Raw genomic sequence first — 17,854 nt, forward strand, 5'->3', positions numbered from 1 at the left:
TTATCTCTAACTACCAAGAAAGCTGGATGTGGAGCTGTGGCTACAGTGGTAGAGCACTAGCCTTGAGCAAAAAAGCTCATGGACAAGGCCCAGGCCTTGAATTCAAGCACTAGTACTGCTAACAAAACAAACAGTAATTAGAAGCCTTCAGTGTTGTGGCTCTATTTTGTAGTAAGGTGTTTCGGGGATTTTCTTTCCAGTGAATACATAATATATGTTAAGCCTATGGAGGAGACCGTGAAAAAATTCTATTACAATTAAGATTTTACTAAGGGGATAGACACCTTATAGAATTAGAGAGTGTTATCTAATGTCACAAAGCAATCAGAAAACATTTTTACTTTCTATTGTGTATTTTGAGACAGTGTTGTTATGTAGCCACATGGTTTCCAACTTACTATCTTCCTGTACCAGGCATTACAGTGTTGGAATTACAGGCTTGTGCTACCATGTCTGCTTAAACACATTTTCATATATGATAAAAATGAATTCTAGCAGAATAAAATGTGTCTTGTATTTCCTAGACATATAGAAAAAAGGGTTCCAACTGCTGTTTCTAGTAAAATAAGCTTGAAGGACACTTGGGACCTACAATACAAAACTAAGTGCTTTCCAAAGTAGTATTTGGAAATAGGTGAATTTGATTCTTACAGGGTTGTGTCCTCTTGGACCTCTGTAAACAGGAATGCCTTCAACAAGGAAGGCACATTTTGCCCCCCAGTACGTTATTGACATTTGCACTCGATTTTTTATTGTAATATTTATTTATTTTTGTAGTACCAGGGCAGGGTCTTGAGTTTGCTAAGCAGGCACTCTTACCACTGACCTATGTCTCTGGCTCAGTCTTTTTTTTTTTTTTTTGCCAGTCCTGGGCCTTGGACTCAGGGCCTGAGCACTGTCCCTGGCTTCTTTTTGTTCAAGGCTAGCACTCTACCACTTGAGCCACAGCGCTGCTTCTGGCCTTTTCTATATATGTGGTGCTTGGGAATCGAACCCAGGGCTTCATGTATGCGAGGCAAGCACTCTACCACTAGGCCATATTCTCAGCCCCTGGCTCAGTCTTTTTAAAAAAATGTATCACACCATGAAATTCACTCAGGTGATTTCTAAAAGTTGATTTATACATTATGAATTAGGAAATGACATCCTTGGGAATAACCTTTTGGAGCAAGAAGAAACATAAACTTTTTATTTGTCTTATTTTGGAGCAGGAAGGCACAGTAGTGGGGCTTGAACTTAGGACCTCATACTCTTGTTTGGCCTTTTTGCTTGCAGCTGGCATTCTACCACTTGAGCTACAGTTTCACTTTTTGCTGGTTAATTGGAGACAAGAGTCTTGAGGATTTACCTGCCAAGGCTGGCTTTGAACCTTGATTCTCAAATCTCATCTCCTTGGTAGCTAGGATACCTGTTCTTCAAATCCTTAAACTATGCTTTTTTGTAGTCAACCCTGCAATTAAGAAAAAAATAGATATTAGTACTTCACTGAGAATGACTTACAATCCATAGACAACTCATCAAAAGTGTTGTTGTTAAGTTTTCTGCTTCATATTTTCTTTTAGAACCTCATTTTAAAAAGCCTTGAAAATCTTCCATACCTTGGAAAATAATTTTTCATTATTTTGTGGAAGGACAGTTGACAGAAGATTATGGACTTCATTGTTCCTGGTCATAAGCCTTCAGTTATAAGTTCCTCCTCTGGAGAAATATTGTATAGAAGCTTTTACCTTTGAATTTAATGTCACTTATTTCAGCACTTAATCTTATTGGTCTGTCTGAAGATGTAATTAGTCATGTCTATATAATTAAAATTTTTGTTTAGATTCCAAGTGAGAAGAAGTCTGCTCAGTGGCGTACAGTGGAGGGTGCATTGAAAGAACGCAGAAAAGCAGTAGATGAAGCTGCTGATGCTCTTCTCAAAGCCAAGTAATTACTCATGGACTTTAACAAGTAATTAGGGCCTCCTAGTGACTTTCTTTGGGCTGGGCTTTCTTCAGACTGTATATCGAATGAAGAGGCAGACAAACCTTAGTTTTGTTTGCTGCATATGATTGATCTGAGTTGGCATCTTAAACGCAAAGGTTTTAAAGGGTCAGGATCTATAATATGTTTAAGCCAAAATCAAATTGGCACAAATTGATATACAGGATCTTAAGACAAAAGTAAGTTTTTTAAAAATTTATTATTACTTAGGTGATGTCTCTACACATTTACTTCTGCTCTAATGTTAGGATTTTGCTGGGGTAGATTGAGAACTTTTATCAGAAATGTGAAAAAATGATACAATCTGTTTGCTTTAACTGTCAAAGTGCAGTGAGTATAAAGCTTTATCCCTTCTCAACCTTGATGTTGAGAAGCTGGCTACAGTTAGGCTCAAGTCTGGGAACTCAAGTCATGCTCAGCCTCTGAGGATGAGAACCTACAAGGTTCTTAGCAAAATGGATAGACATTGTCTTTCCAAATTTTACTGCCTTTTTTCTTTTCTTTCTTTCTTTCTTTTTTTTTTTTTTTGCCAGTCCTGGGGCTTGAATTCAGGGTCTGAGCATTGTCCCTGGCTTCTTTTTGCTCAAGGCTACCACTCTACCACACAGCTCCATTTCTGGCCTTTTCTATATATGTGGTGCTGAGGAATCGAACCCTGGGCTTCAAATGTATACAAGGCCAGCACTCTACCACTAGGCCATATTCCCAGCCCTTTTTACAAGTCAAGCACTCTTGCCACTAGGCCATATTCCCAGTCCATCCCAGCCCTTTTTTACTATCTTACCATATTTATTATTGATAGAGAAAGAGAAGCCATCCACTAAAGCTAGCATATCTTTTATGAAGTTCAAGTCATTATGTTCACATCACTGGATTGTGCAAGGCTGGCTAACTTTTGTGGTAAGTAGACCATAGTTCATCCAAATCATGACTGCCCCTGAGACCCTGCTACTTAATTTTCTCAGTGAGTTCTTTGGCCTTTGCTTTCCTTAGGTTCTCTTTCAGTGGCAGGGGAATCATTCTGCCCCTTGGGAGGCTGGCATTTCTTTAGTACTCATGAAGTGGTAGGCACTATACTACATATTTCTCATAACTATCCCTACACAAGGGTGAATAGCCCATCAGGACTGAGAATTTAATATACTCTGTCTTGTTCTAAAGCATATGTCCCATATACCATGCTACTTCAGAGTCACCCTTTAGTAGATGAAGCTCATGGCAGAGTGGGATTTTCAACTGTTGGTGAGAAAATTTCTCTGCCTAGTGAGAAAGCATCAAAGCTGGGCACCAGTGGCTCATGCCAGTGATCCTGTCTACTCAGAAGGCTGAGATCTGAGGATCAAAGTTTGAAGCCAGCTCCTGGGCAGGAAAGCCTATGAGATTCTTTTCTCCAATTAATCACCAAAAAAGCCAGAAGTAGAGCTGTGGCTCAAGTGGTAGAGCACAAAAGTTCAGGGACAGCACCTAGGCTGAGTTCAAGTCCCAGGACCTGTACACACACAAAGCATCAAGTAATTTTTTTCATATTGTATTTCTTTCATAAGCTTTTAACAATTATATGTTATATTCACTTCAAAACTCATTAATAAAGCTCTGTGTTGGTGGCTCACACCTGTAACCCTAGCTACTCAGGAGACTGAGATATGAGGATAGAGGTTCAAAGCCAGCCCAGGCAGGAAAGTCTCTGATACTCTTATCTCCAATTAACCACTAAAAAACTGGAAGTAGTGCTGTGGCTCAAAGTGGAAGGGTGCTAGCCTTGGACAAAAAGAGCTCAGGGACAGCATCCTTGAGTTCAAGCCCCACACTAATCAAACAAACAAAAAACCTCTTTAGTAAGATTGGTAAGTAATTATATTAAGTATTTATTTTGTTTTGTTTTTAGAGAAGAATTAGAGAAGATGAAAGGTGTAATTGAAAATGCAAAGAAGGAAGAGGTTGCTGGGGCCAAAACTCATATAACTCATGCAGAAGGAAAACTTCACAACATGATAGTCGATTTGGATAACATGGTCAAGAAGGTACGTTTCTCAATTCTTTACAGTGTTTTGTTTTATTTGATTAATTGATTGCTAGTCCTGAGGCTTGAACTCAGGGCCTGGGCACTGTCCCTATTTGCTTTTGCTCAAGGCTGGTACTCTTATTACTTGAGCCACAGTGCTACTTCCAGCTTTTCCTGAGTAGTTGATTGGAGATAGGAGTCTCAAGTCTACCCCTTGAGCCACATCTCTGGTTCCACTCTTTTGTTGGTTAATTAGAGATAAGAGTATCTCGGATTTGTCTGCAGGGTCAGCCCTCATATCTTATGTCCCAAGTGGCTAGAATTATAGAGGTGAGCCACAAGCACCTGTCCTGACTCCTAAACACTTCCCCTTTCAATGAGCTTCAGGTTTGTTTGTGTTATTTATACATTCCCATCAATACATAATTAAAGGGACTGTATTTCTTCTTTTTTTTTTATATGTATATGGATTTTTTACTCAGCTTAACCCTTGTATTTCCTAGGTCCAAGCAGCTCAGTCTGAGGCTAAGGTTGTCTCTCAGTATCACGAGCTGGTGGTCCAAGCCCGAGATGACTTTAGGCGAGAGTTGGAGAGTATTACTCCAGAAGTTGTTTCTGGATGGAAAGGGATGAGTAAGTACAGTTGGCACTTTTCCTTTTTCAAACTTTTAGCAACTGATTAAACATGATTGAACTTCTTCATTCAAGTAGTCCAGGTGCCTCTGATATATCTCATGGGTGTATAGAATACATTGTTACAACACTTCAACCATAATAATGACAGATGACACACTGTGGCAGTACTCTATTTTTTCTTTTTTTTTGCCAGTCCTGGGCCTTGAACTCAGGGCCTAAGCACTGTCTCTGGCTTCTTTTTGCTCAAGGCTAGCACTCTGCCACTTGAGCCACAGCGCCACTTCTGGCCATGTTCTATATATGTGGTGCTGGGGAATCGAACCCAAGGCTTCATGGCCATATTCCTAGCCCAGTACTCTATTTTTTTTATTTGCTTTATTGTTTTAGAGATGCTATGCAGTCGGGCTAGATTTATATATGTCAGGTAATAGGTACATTTCCTTTTGCACAGTGTCATCTGTTCCCTCATTCGCCCTTCTTCCCATCTCCACCCACGAGTTACATGGTTTACTCATTCATCATTGTCCAGTGTGTTATGCTGATCTACTTTTTTGCCCTTTTTCTGTGGATTCTGTGGGTGCCTCCCTCCCCTGAAGATGTGTACACTAATACACCATATATAAGGTAAAGAATACATAATCATCAGAAAAAAAAATTAAGAAAAAAGTCTTTTGTTTCCATATCTTTCGAGTTCATTTCAGTATGTATATTGTTTTATATACATAGGAAGAGGCACTTGGGTATTACACCTTTGTGATTCTCTCCTAAGACTATCCTCTCTTGGTCTCACTATATGTGAGTATCTAGAATTCCTGTGTATTTTTTGCTCAAGGCTAGCACTCTGCCACTTGAGTCACAGCGCCACATCTGGCTTTTTCTGTATAATGTGGTGCTGAGGAATCAAATCCAGGGCTTCATGCAGCAAGGCAAGCGCTCTACTACTACTAAGCCACATTCCCAGTCCTGATTTTTTTTTTTAACATATATAACTCAGACTATTGGTACTTTTAAAGTATATGTAATAAATCACTAAGGCATACCTTATGACTACTTTGTGACAACACTGTTAAGAATTCACCTAACGATCTTGATTTTTAAGCTCAGACTGCAGGGAGCTGTGGTGATGGCAGTAGTGATACAGTCTACCTGTAAGAAAAGGCACTAAGGCAGTTGTTCTCATCCCAGGTCATTTGGCAGTATCTGGTGACATCTGTGATAACTCCAGTGTGGGGGCTGTTACTAGCTTTTAGCAGGTAGAGGTGGCTGCCTTGCTATGTAGCTCCTTTGTGTCTCATAGCAAAGACTTACCTGGCCAGAGTGTCAGTACTGCCAAGGTTGAGAAACCCTTGCCAAAGAAATGTCGTGTAGAAAGTGAAAGCCCCCATGCAGTGTGTGTGTGTGTGTGTGTGTGTGCCCGTGCGCGTGCGTGCAATCTTGGTTTAACTTATATTAGTATTTTAAATAGGGCGTACATTTACATGGTAACAAAATTGAAAAACAGAGTAACATTTTCTGGTTTTCCTTTTACTTCCTGCCAATCATCACAGTCTTACATAGCGAATGAGTGTTACTGATTCCTTGTGTATCTCTGGAGATGATGGGGAGGACCATTCAATGTTGTTGTTTTTTCTCCTCATCCTTAAACCAGGCATAGTTCTTAGATTAGTTTGCACAGGTGAAGCATAAATTTAATGTAGAATTTACTGTTTAACATTTTCTAAAGAAACTGGTGTAGTGGCCTCCCATGCTCAGGAGGCTAGGGCAGGAGAATTGTAGAGAATGACAAGACTATCTCAATGCCGCTGAGGATTAATTCCATAAGTATTTGAAACAGGAGAAGAGCCCAAACTGTGACTTAGTAAAATACTCTGAACTATGCCATGGGAGAGAGAGAAGAAAATCTGAATGCTTTGGTGAAATAATGAGTCTTAAAACCCAAACTACTTTTAATATCAATGGTTCTCTTGTTTACTAAAATGTTACAGTTTACCTGGATATGTATTGTTTTATAATCTCTTTAAATTGTAGGAGTTTTACTTTCCTTTGAAGTATTAAAATATATTTTTCTGGTTTAATAATCCAAGTGTGTACATTTTTTTAAAACAGTTCTTGTCTTCCTTTGTAGGTATTTCTGACCTAGGTGAGTAATTATATATGTTTTGTATTTAAAGATATTATCTTGAATCTTAAAAGATTGAATACTTTGGTTATATTTATGATTCATATGTTAAGCCATTTAAATAATAGTAAGTAGAATCATGTTACATAGATTTTGATAAATCTAAATTGGATGTTTGAGCATCCATGTATTCTTAGGAATAAATGTATCTCAAGTGACTGGAAACCTGTACATGTGGGAGGTATGTATCTGTATATATAAATTACATATGTTTATTTGTGTTTTTTATTACTTTAGATAATTTCAAACATTAAAAAGTAGGGAGAGAGCTTTAATAAACTCTCATGGAACTATTACCAAACTTTAGCAACTACCAACCCATGCTCAGTTTTGTCTCCCATTCTTTTTCTCTTTTGCCAGTCCTGGGTCTTGGACTCAGGGCCTGAGCACTGTCCCAGGCTTCTTTTTGCTCAAGGCTAGCACTCTGCAACTTGAGCCACAGCGCCACTTCTGGCCATTTTCTATATATGTGGTGCTGGGGAATCGAACCCAGGGCTTCATGTTGTATATGAGGCAAGCGCTCTAGCCACTAGGCCATATTCCCAGCACTGTCTCACATTCTTAATTAAAACTTGTTAAAATGAACTTGAGTTGTTTTGTTCAGAGCAATATCCAAAGAAGTTCCACACTTTGAATATGTTCCATGAATCTTTTTGTTTTTTGCCAGTCCTGGGGCTTGAACTTGGGGCTTGGGCACTGTCCCTGGCTTCTTTTTGCTCGAGGCTAACACTCTACCCACTTGAGCCACAATGCCACTTGTAGCTTTTTATGTGGTGCTGAGGAATTGAACCCAGGGCTTCATGCATGCAAGGCAAGCACTCTACTTACTGCTAAGCTATATCACTGGCCCTCCATGAAATTTTTATTTTGGGGGGTCAGTTGTGGGGCTTGCACTCAGGCCCTGGGCGCTGTCCTTGAGCCTCTTTGTGATCAAGGGTAGCGCTCTACCACTTGAGCCATAATGCCTTTTCTGGCTTTTGAGTGGCTAATTACAAATAAGAGTCTCTCAGGGACTTTTCTGCCTGTGCTGGCTTTGAACCACGATCCTCAGATCTCAGCCTCCTGAGTAGCTAGGATTACAGGCATGAGCCACTGATGGCCAGCTTGTTCCATGAATCTTAATGTCATCTTTTTTAACTTATAGTGGGTTTTTACTAATTTGTCCTATAGAAGTCTCTACATTTTATATTTTGATATTGGAGCCATTATTCATTCATTCTTTTTTTTGGCTAGTTCTAGGGCTTGACCTCAGGGCCTGGGCATTGGAAGCCATTCATTATTCTTAATTTGTGTTATATATTGGAACACTGTGGAATGTGTGGGGGAAAATGCTGCATTATTTATGCCCAAATGTGGATATTTGAGCATGAATAGTTACAAAAGCTCCACAAGTGATTCTGATGTGCATCTCTGGTTACAGATTACTATCTTAGATAATATGCTTGCTTGTTTTTTGTCACTCCTGGGGCTTGAACTTGGGGCCTGGGCGCTGTCTGTGAGCCTCTTTGTGCTCAAGGCTAGCACTCTACTTCTTGAGCCACAGTGCCACTTCTAGCTTTTTCTGAGTAGTTTATTGGAGATAAGAAGTCTCAGACTTTCCTGTTCCTGCCCAGGGCTGGCTTCTTCTACCTAGATCCTCAGATGGCAGCTTCCTGAGTAGCTAGGATTACAGGTGTGAACTACCAGAACTTACTGATCATATATGTTCTTTGTTGAAAAATATATGAAAATATTAAAGTCAGATAAAAGGTCAGATTAGGACTAATTTGGGCTTCTTATGTCTATATATATATTTGCTTGGAATTGACAAAATTTTAGTTTTTAGACATTACCAATTTCTAATTGCTTTATAGAATTTAAATTTCATATTAGTTGCCACTTGTTATAAAAGGAGAAAAAGCTGTAAAATTAGTATCAAATGAAGCAAATTCTCTTGCAGGGACTTAGAATTTTGGTAAAATTATTAACTTTTTGATGTGGTTATCTTTTTAGCTGATAAGCTCTCCACTGATGATCTGAACTCCCTGATTGCTCACGCACATCGTCGCATTGACCAGCTAAATAGAGAGCTAGCGCAACAGAAAGCCATAGAGAAACAACACATTGCATTAGCCTTGGAACAACACAAGGCAGAAGAAAAGCGAGCATTTGACGCTGCAGTGGCAAAAGCATTAGAACGCCACAGAGATGAAATACAGGCTGAACAGGACAAAAAGGTACAAGTGAAAACTATTGTCTGACATTTAAACCGAGTCTAACTTGGTTGTCTTCTGGAGATAATACTAGCAGTCATTAAAGTACTAGCTATAAGTCTTGCCAATCTACTACCTTTAGAGCATAGGCTATGTTCTCCAAATCAGAACTTCTAGAGAAGGATTGGTTTAGCAGAGATGTGTTATGTTGAGCACTATAAAAGAGTAACAAAGTAATAAGTTACTATTGTCCAGGATTATTTAGCACTTATTTTTCTGTGTTGAAAGAACTTTTTTTTCCCTGCCAGTGTTAGGTGGTTAAATATAGAGAAAGAGCCATCATTTTTGTGTATCATGTACTGAATGTTGTGTCCAGGATTTGATTTAGGAATCTGACTGTTTAGTGCACTTTTGAAGCTTTTTCTTTCCTAGCTACCAGACCTCTAACATTGTCCTGGCATTGTCGTCACTTTGCTTACCCTGTCAAGTCCTGGCATGAAAGGTTTTGGCTTTGAAAGTTTTTCTCACCTGAACCATCTCCTAGTGCTATCTAATCCTGTGGCCTTGGAGTTTAAGCATCCTCAATAAGGTTCTTGAGCTCTGATTTCTATTTTGACTTCAGGTCCCAAACTAGCAGCCTACATTCTGTCTCCATATCTCCAGCTTGGTTTTAAATATCATTGTAAATTCATCAGTGCTCAAAACATTTCTTGCTTTACTTCAACCTATCTCCAAGCCATTCAGCTTGTTTCTCTAAATAAATCACCCTCTACCCATTTGTTCAAGCCAAAATCATGCTTAGTTTCTCCTTATCAATTTACATCTAGTCCACTGAAAAATCTTAAGTTAATCACAAACCTATCTGCTTTTTTTTTGTCCATTACTACATTAGTTCAAGTTACCATCATGGCAATTTATGTTTTGTTTAAAACTATTAGCTTATATTAGTTATACATGTGAGATTTCATTGTTACATTCCTCATGTTTATACTGTATTCACGTCAGTCTCTCCTTGCCCATAGCATCACCAGTAGATTTCCGTGTTTTGTTTGCATTGTTGTAAAAAATCTATTTCAGTAATGTTAAGCCTTTTTCTACCAGCCTAACCGCTTCTGCTAGGCCTTATCCATTGACAGTGTGCTTTTGAGTTCTTCTCTGCTGTCCTCATGTACTTGCAGTGTGTTACACACTTATTCACCCTCTTTTCTAGTCTTGTGTTTTTCTTTTTCCCTTTTCCTGTTCCTATCCAGCTTCCTCTCTGTGTGTCTCCCTCCCTCCTTCCTAATGTCGGGACTTGAACTCAGGGCCTCATATTTAGCTTTTGTTCAATGCTGGTGCCTTACCATTTGAGTCACACAGCTTCTGGCTTTTTACTGACTAATTGGATATAAGAAGCCCTTGGATTTGTGTGCCTACACTACTAGCTTTGAATCTTGATCTTCAGATCTCAGCCTCCTGAGTAGATAGATTTACAAGCATGAGCCACCAATGCCTAGCTTTCACCTTCTTTTTCCATTTTTCCCTCCCTTTCTCCACAATAGGCTCTTAGTTTGACTCAATTATTATGTTTAACCATATAAATAATTTTGTGTATGTATCTATGTGTGTATGTATACACACATATATGTGTGTGTGTTCGTATATGTAATGTCCATGAATACATAGGTCTTACTTCCACATATGAGTGAAAACATGGTATCTTCTTTTTGAGCTTGCCTTATTTTGCTCAGTATGCAGTCTTCTAGTTGCATTCATGTTTCTGCACCAAACTCATTTTTCATATCTTACTTACCCAGGCACATGGTTCTTAGTAAAGATAACCTAATCAGACACTACACTGCTGTAAATATTCCACTGAATACCCAATTTGTTTAACAAAAAAGCCAGTCTTTTTCTTTATGAACACTAGGGTTTAGGCCCTCGGCCTCTTGCTTGTTAGGCAGACATTCTATCTCGGTGCCACACCTCCAGCCCTTTCTTACACCATTTCAAGGCTTCATGTGCTCCTTTTCTTCAACTCAATGCTGGTGCTTCTACCACTTGAGCCACAACTTCCCCTCCACTTTTTTTTTGCCAGTCTTGGCCTTGGACTCAGGACCTGAACACTGTCCCTGGGGCTTCTTTTTGCTCAAGGCTAGCACTCTGCCACTTGAGCCACAGCACCACTTCTGGCCGTTTTCTATGTATGTGGTGCTGGGCAATCGAACCCAGGGTTTCATGTATACAAGGCAAGCACTCTTGACACTAGGCCATATTCCCAGCCTCACCTCCACTTTTGGTGGTTAATTTGAGATAGGAGTTTTATGCTCTCTGCGCGCCACACCATTCTGCCCATTCTCTTTAATTCTTCAATCTAAATTTAAGTACTTGTCATCTTCTCAACAAGAACTTTCCTATTCCTTCAGTATAAAGCAGATTTTTGGCACTTTTCCAATTAAGTGCCTAGTTCCTTATTTGTTTTAAATGTAAATGGAAAACAACTGAATGGGGTTAATGCTTTATAACAGGTCCTCTCTCAAATTCCTACTTGGAAAGAAGCATCAAAATTTCAGTTGTCTGTCTTATGTACATGTCTGCTACTCTCTGTTCCCTCCATTGAGTAAACATTTACTGTTGCAGGCTTGGTTGGTTGTGAGGCTTGAAGTCAGGGCCTGGGTGCTGTCCCTTCGCTCTTTGCTTGAGGCTATTGCTCTACCACATGGAACCACAGCACTACTTCTGGTTTTCTGGTGGTTAATTGGAGATAACAGTTTCATGGACTTTCCTTCCTGGGCTGGCTTTGACCCTTGATCTTCAGATCTCAGCTTCCTGGGTAGCTAGGATTATAGGTGTGAGCCACCAGTGCTCGGCACTTAAAAAATTCTTATGCCCTGTCTTAGTGGACTCATCAATTCATTATGTTGTTTCTGAAGGGGGGAAAAATGGAGTAGTAGCTGGGCACTAGTGGCTCATGCCTGAAATTTTAGCTACTGAGGAGGCTGAGATCTGAGGATCCAAGGTTCAAAGCAAACCTGGGCAGGAAAGTCCATGAGACTCTTGTTTAAGAAGTGAAGCTGGGCTCAAGTTGTAGAGCACTAGCTTTGACCAAATAAGCTCAGAGATTGTGCCTAGGCCCTGAGTTAATCCCCAGGACCAGCATAAAAAAAGTAATATATTTATAGTACTTGATGCCAAATGATTTGTTATATGACCCAAGGCAATTCAGAGGCAAGACATGATGGGCTCTTTATATTTTTTGGTTTAATTTGGCCCATGTAGAATCTAAATTCATGTCAAAATAAGCTGTTTCAGGCAAGGCACAATAGCTCAGAAATCCTAGCTGTTGAGAAAATAGAGATTGAGAAAATGGTGGACTGAAGTCAGTCTGGACAAAAGTTTATGAGCCCACATCCCAGCCAACAAAAGGCACCATGTGGTGGCACGTACCTGCTAGTCATCCCAGCTACACGGGAAGGTTATGTAGGATCAAAGTCCATGATAGCCAGACATGAACCTACTGTAAACGTAGCTAAAGCAAGCTGGGTGCCAGTGGCTCCTATCTGTAATCCTTGCTATTTAGGTAGGTAAATTCTGAAGATTGCAGTTTGAAGCCAGCCTGGGCAGGAAAGTCTGGGAGATTCTTCTCTTCAGTTAATCACCAAAAAGGCAGAAGTGGAGCAGTGGTTCAAGTGGTAGAATGTCATCCTTGAGTGAAAAAGCTAAGGGACAGCGAAACCCTTAGTACAGGCCTGGTCCTAATACAAAAGAAATGAACAGTAAATAACCTGCACAACGAAGGGCTGGAGGTGGCAGAAGTAGCCTGTCTGCCTTGAGCTCGAACCCTAGAACTGATCATGAAGAAAATTTGGATTTCGTGTTGAACAAAGTAGACACATGAGGGAGGCTTTTGATCCTACATATTTGCCATAGGTATGTGACCTTACTTGAGTTGGCTTCCAGTGTTGAGCTTTCTGCTGTGTGTAAGTGGCAATATGTAGAATAGAAGGTGTGTTGTGGAGGCTGTCACCATTCTTACTAGGTCCCGCCATATTCCTACAGGTATATGTAGAGACTTGAGAACCAATCAGTACTGCGTTTGCTTTTGTAGGTGGAGGAAGTCCGAGATGCCATGGAGAATGAAATGAGAACCCAGCTTCGCCGACAGGCCGCTGCCCACACCGATCACTTACGAGATGTTCTTAGGGTGCAAGAACAGGAACTAAAGTATGAATATGACAAGGTGGGGACCCACTGTGAAGGACAGAGTTCTCTTAAATCCCCTCTTCACTTCCATTATTAGGTTTCCATTTTAGGTGAAAAGAGTAGGGGGTTGTCAGTTGTTAATCCAGGGCGTCATGCATGCTCGGTGAGCACTATACTTGTTACACCCCTACCTTTTCTTCTTTCCTATTAATGTATTCTGAGGTTATTAAGGAATGGGGAAATTTTTCTAGTGGGGAGTGGAGCTTTGGTTTATCTGCAGAACTGTTCTTTATTGCATAACTGGGCCTGTGTGCTCATTATCAGATGTTTTTCGTATGTATGTATGTATGTGTTCACAAATATGCATGCATATGTGTAATATATATACATACATATTTTTTCAGTGTATATACATGTATATATATGTATATATGTATTTCAAGGTGTGTACAGACATATCCTAGTTGTTTAAAGTCTTCTCTCTTTAAAGAGGGTTGGTAAAAGGACTTTGAAGAATTCAGACAGTGATGCTTAACACAGCTATTGCCTTCCTCTTCACAAACTCTTGTAGATTATGTTAGTGCTCATGTTTTGTAATTGAAGGAGCTGCTTTGGTTTTTGGGATGGTAGCACATCATTAGAATATTTTCTATCATGATTAGTTTCAGCTCAGCAAGTCACTTATTTTTTCTTTATTTTTGTTGGTTGTAGGTTTGAACTCAATGCCTGGGCCCTGTCCCTAAGCTCTTTCTACTCAAGGCTAGTGCTCTGCCACATTGAGCACAGATCCACTTCTGGTTTTTGAGTGGTTAATTGGAGACAAGAGTCTCATGAGACTTTTCTGCTCAGGCTGGCTTTGAACTGTAACCTTCAGATCTCAGCCTCCTGAGTGGCCAGGATGTCAGAGGCATGAGCTGCCAGAGCCTGGCTCAGCGAGTCATTTATAATGTTTATTTTGCCTTTTTTTTTTTTTTTTGACAGTTATGGGGCTTGAACTCAGGGCCTGGGCTGTGTCCGTGAGCCTCTGTGCTCAAGGCTAGCGCTCTACCATGAGCTAAGCCACATTCCCAGTCCCTTATTTTGTCTTTTAAGAAGGAATGAGGCTTGGTAAGTAAAGGATACCTTCCAGGAAATTAAATTCTATTTGGTGGGCATTTTTTCTAAGCTAGAGGATGTGGAATACAAGTTTTGATGTTTACTTAGGTAGCAATATAGTAATTCTAAAGTTGATGAATTTTTTTTTTTTTTTAGCTTTTACATCAACTTTATTTTCAGCACCAACCCAGTAAGCCCCCACATTGCCAATTGTTGTAGGAGTCATATTCCTTCTTATATGTACCATAATCTCATATTTAACAATGAATTCTGGGTTGCAAAAGAGGATTTACTATTTGAACCCATTGTAAGGCTTTGTTACCAATTAAACACACGAGTGCTCTAAAGTTGAATATTTAAAGACTAACTGTAAAAGCCTCTTTTTTCTGTTCTGTTTTCTTTAATATTAGGCTCTATCAAAAATGTTTTTAGGGAATTATGTATCAAATATAAGTGGGGAAAATTTGGATATCTTACAGTACAGGAGTTTCATGATAACTGTTGTGAGATTTTGAAGGCCCTAGTGACTCAGAAGGCATAGTAGTTGCTGGCAAACTACATTATTTTATCTGTACATTGAATTTTATTTTACTTTAGGATCTGTCTGAGAAACTCTCTGAAAAAGAATTAGAGTTCCGTCGTCGCAGTCAAGAGCAAGTCGATAGCTTTACTCTGGATATAAACACTGCCTACGCAAGGCTGAGAGGAATCGAGCAGGCCGTGCAGAGTGAGCATTTCTGTCATAATTGATTCAGGGCACCTACTTAGAGAATAGTTTCTTGTTAAAAAGGCTAATGGAGGACATGTATAGAGGCCATCCAGATAATTCACGAAATTTTCTTTTTTTTTTTTGCCAGTCCTGGGCCTTGGACTCAGGGCCTGAGCACTGTCCTGGCTTCCTTTTGCTCAAGGCTAGCACTCTGCCACTTGAGCCACAGCGCCACTTCTGGCCATTTTTCTGTATACGTGGTGCTGGGGAATCGAACCCAGGGCTTCATGTATACGAGGCAAGCACTCTTGCCACTAGGCCATATCCCCAGCCCAATTCATGAAATTTTCTTCAGTCATTGGAAAGTTGGTCCCAGATTTGACAGGTCTGAATATAGGTTAGGAAAGGAAACAAGAAGAGGCTCAAGATTAAGTTTACAAAACCTGTGCAAGAGTGCCATTTTCAAGCCAGTTGATCCCCCACTCTGCTTGTGTTGTGCGTGCCATGGTGGAGCTAAGTGCAGTGTGGCCTTGGGCGAATTCCACAGACCCTGGAGGGTTATCTGGAGATGAAGCGTGGTCTCCACTCTCCAAATGCAGTTGGGCGGAGGTCTTTTTGTGCCACAATGAAGGTGTTGACAAAACAGACTTTGGGATTCCTTTGGGATTTATGGGATCCTTTTTGTCTTGAAACTCAGGAAATTTCAAGATCTAGTCTAATCTAGTAAATTCATTTGAAGTCTTCCACTTTTTTTTTGTGGCAGATTTCTGGTGGCCTTAACAAAAGTTTTAGCCCCCATGTTTTTCTCACCTACTAAAGATTAAAATCATCTAATTTAAAAGAGCTGGGATGCTGGTGGCTCACGCCTGTAATCCGAGCTACTCAAGAGCCTGAGATCTGAGGATCACATTTTGAAGTCCGTTCTGGGCATGAATATCTATGAGACTCTTATTCCCAACTAACCACCTAGAGCTGGAAGTGGAGCTGTGGCTCAAGTGGTAGCGTGCTACCCTGAAGCAAAAAAAGCTCAGGGATGGCACCCAGTCCTGTGATGACCAAAAGAACTTGTGAATTCAAATGACTCTATACTATTTGATCATGAAATTTTTCTGAGTCTCACAAAAAGGGGAGGATGCAGACATTTACATGCATCCTGTTTTCTCCATGACTTTAGTAAAAAAGATTGTCATGCCTGTATGGAGCGGACAGCTAGGCAAGAAAACACACGAAACCGGCGATGAAGTGGGCTGTGGGAGGCTGTCTAGGGTCTCATTTGCCACGCGTGTGCTTTAGCTTATTGAAGGCGCATCTGTTCTCTTTTCCTTTTTAGGTCATGCAGTTGCTGAAGAAGAAGCCAGAAAAGCCCACCAACTGTGGCTTTCCGTGGAGGCATTGAAGTACAGTATGAAGACCTCATCTGCAGACAGGCGCACTATCCCGCTGGAGAACGCAGTAGAAGCCATCAGAGTCAACTGTTCTGATAATGAATTTGCCCAAGCTTTAACTGCAGCTCTTCCTCCAGAGTCCCTGACCCGGGGGGTGTACAGTGAAGAGACCCTAAGGGCCCGTTTCCATGCTGTCCAAAAACTAGCTGGAAGGGTAGCAATGATTGATGAAACCAGAAATAGCTTGTACCAGTACTTCCTCTCCTACTTGCAGTCCCTGCTCCTGTTCCCGCCGAAGCAACTGAAGCCACCAGCAGAACTCTGCCCTGAGGATATAAACACATTTAAATTACTGTCATATGCCTCTTATTGCATTGAGCATGGTGACCTGGAGCTGGCAGCAAAATTTGTCAATCAGCTGAGAGGGGAGTCCAGACGTGTGGCACAGGACTGGCTGAAGGAAGCCCGAATGACCCTAGAAACTAAGCAGATAGTGGAGATCCTGACAGCATATGCCAGCGCCGTAGGATTAGGAAGCACTAGAATACAGGAAGATTAAGGGCGAGGAAGAGATGTGTAATGTCTTATTTCATGTCAAAGGAAATCAGTAGTGATATAAGGGTTTGCAACAAGGGTTCCAGAATTGTCTAGACATAAGCAGGTTGCAGTCCTGTACTTAATGTTAACACCTGTTGCATTTATCTTCTTTCCACTTGCTATCATGTCAATGAACTCCAGGAGTGCTTTCTTTGCAACTTGTGTAACATTTCCTGTTTTTCAGGTTTTACTGATCAGGCTTGTGAGCCAATCAAAATAATGTTTGTGATCCCTACTATTGATTCTGCCCTTGGAGCAAACTGAATAAAGCACCGTGATGAAAGCCGAGTACCTTATCCCTTTTCACAAAGCACCACTTGCAGTCTGTTGTGTGAGCCGCTTCTTTGAGAAGCAGCAGCAGCAGATGCAGAAACTTCTGGGTCACCAGAAGTCCCATGGCATGCTTCATGGCTTTGAATGTGTGGGCGATCTGATTCTTGCTGGTGGAAAACAGGAGGGATATAAAAGTTCAAATGTTATAGTTGGGGAAACATTATTCTAGCATTTTGAAGGCATGAGGCCTTTGTATGCAACCCGAACTTTTTTGGTATAAGAAAACATTTTATACTTGGACCTAATACACATATATCTATGTATTCACATGAAGCATTCCAGAACCACTGCTTATCATTCCTACTTGTGCTGTTCTCTAGCACTTGAATTCCTCATTAGAGTGGAGATAGCCTGAAATCTGAAGACAGGGACTGAATTATTTTGTGGTATAATCTAATTGCTCTAAAACCCAGAGAACTCTCAGTTCACCTTGCTAAAGATTGGGACAATTGCTATCTTGAATTAAACACTCCTTCAAAACCATCATCTTCAAATAATATAGACATTTTTCCCATAGGCTTTTTTGTTGGAGTGTTCATAAAATTACTAAGGATGACACTT

At 40.4% G+C, this 17,854-nt stretch overlaps 1 protein-coding gene and 1 pseudogene across 8 annotated transcripts in view; one reads left to right on the forward strand and one right to left on the reverse strand.

Moving 5' to 3' along the window:
* Positions 1-17,256, forward strand: part of Immt (inner membrane mitochondrial protein) — a 34,101-nt gene extending 16,845 nt beyond the window's left edge. For all 8 annotated transcript variants that reach the window (XM_048352547.1, XM_048352551.1, XM_048352548.1 and 5 more), the window contains 8 exons: positions 1,823-1,926; positions 3,869-4,004; positions 4,489-4,618; positions 6,747-6,761; positions 8,793-9,016; positions 13,080-13,211; positions 14,867-14,996; positions 16,309-17,256. In XM_048352547.1, the coding sequence (XP_048208504.1) occupies positions 1,823-1,926; positions 3,869-4,004; positions 4,489-4,618; positions 6,747-6,761; positions 8,793-9,016; positions 13,080-13,211; positions 14,867-14,996; positions 16,309-16,922 (1,485 nt within the window). In that variant the 3' untranslated portion in view covers positions 16,923-17,256. The remainder of the gene's footprint in view (positions 1-1,822; positions 1,927-3,868; positions 4,005-4,488; positions 4,619-6,746; positions 6,762-8,792; positions 9,017-13,079; positions 13,212-14,866; positions 14,997-16,308) is intronic.
* On the reverse strand, positions 14,493-14,611 carry LOC125356954 (annotated as a pseudogene).
* Positions 17,257-17,854: the final 598 nt, after the last annotated feature.

This window comes from Perognathus longimembris, chromosome 8 (genome assembly GCF_023159225.1).
Source record: "Perognathus longimembris pacificus isolate PPM17 chromosome 8, ASM2315922v1, whole genome shotgun sequence".
NCBI lineage: Eukaryota > Metazoa > Chordata > Mammalia > Rodentia > Heteromyidae > Perognathus > Perognathus longimembris.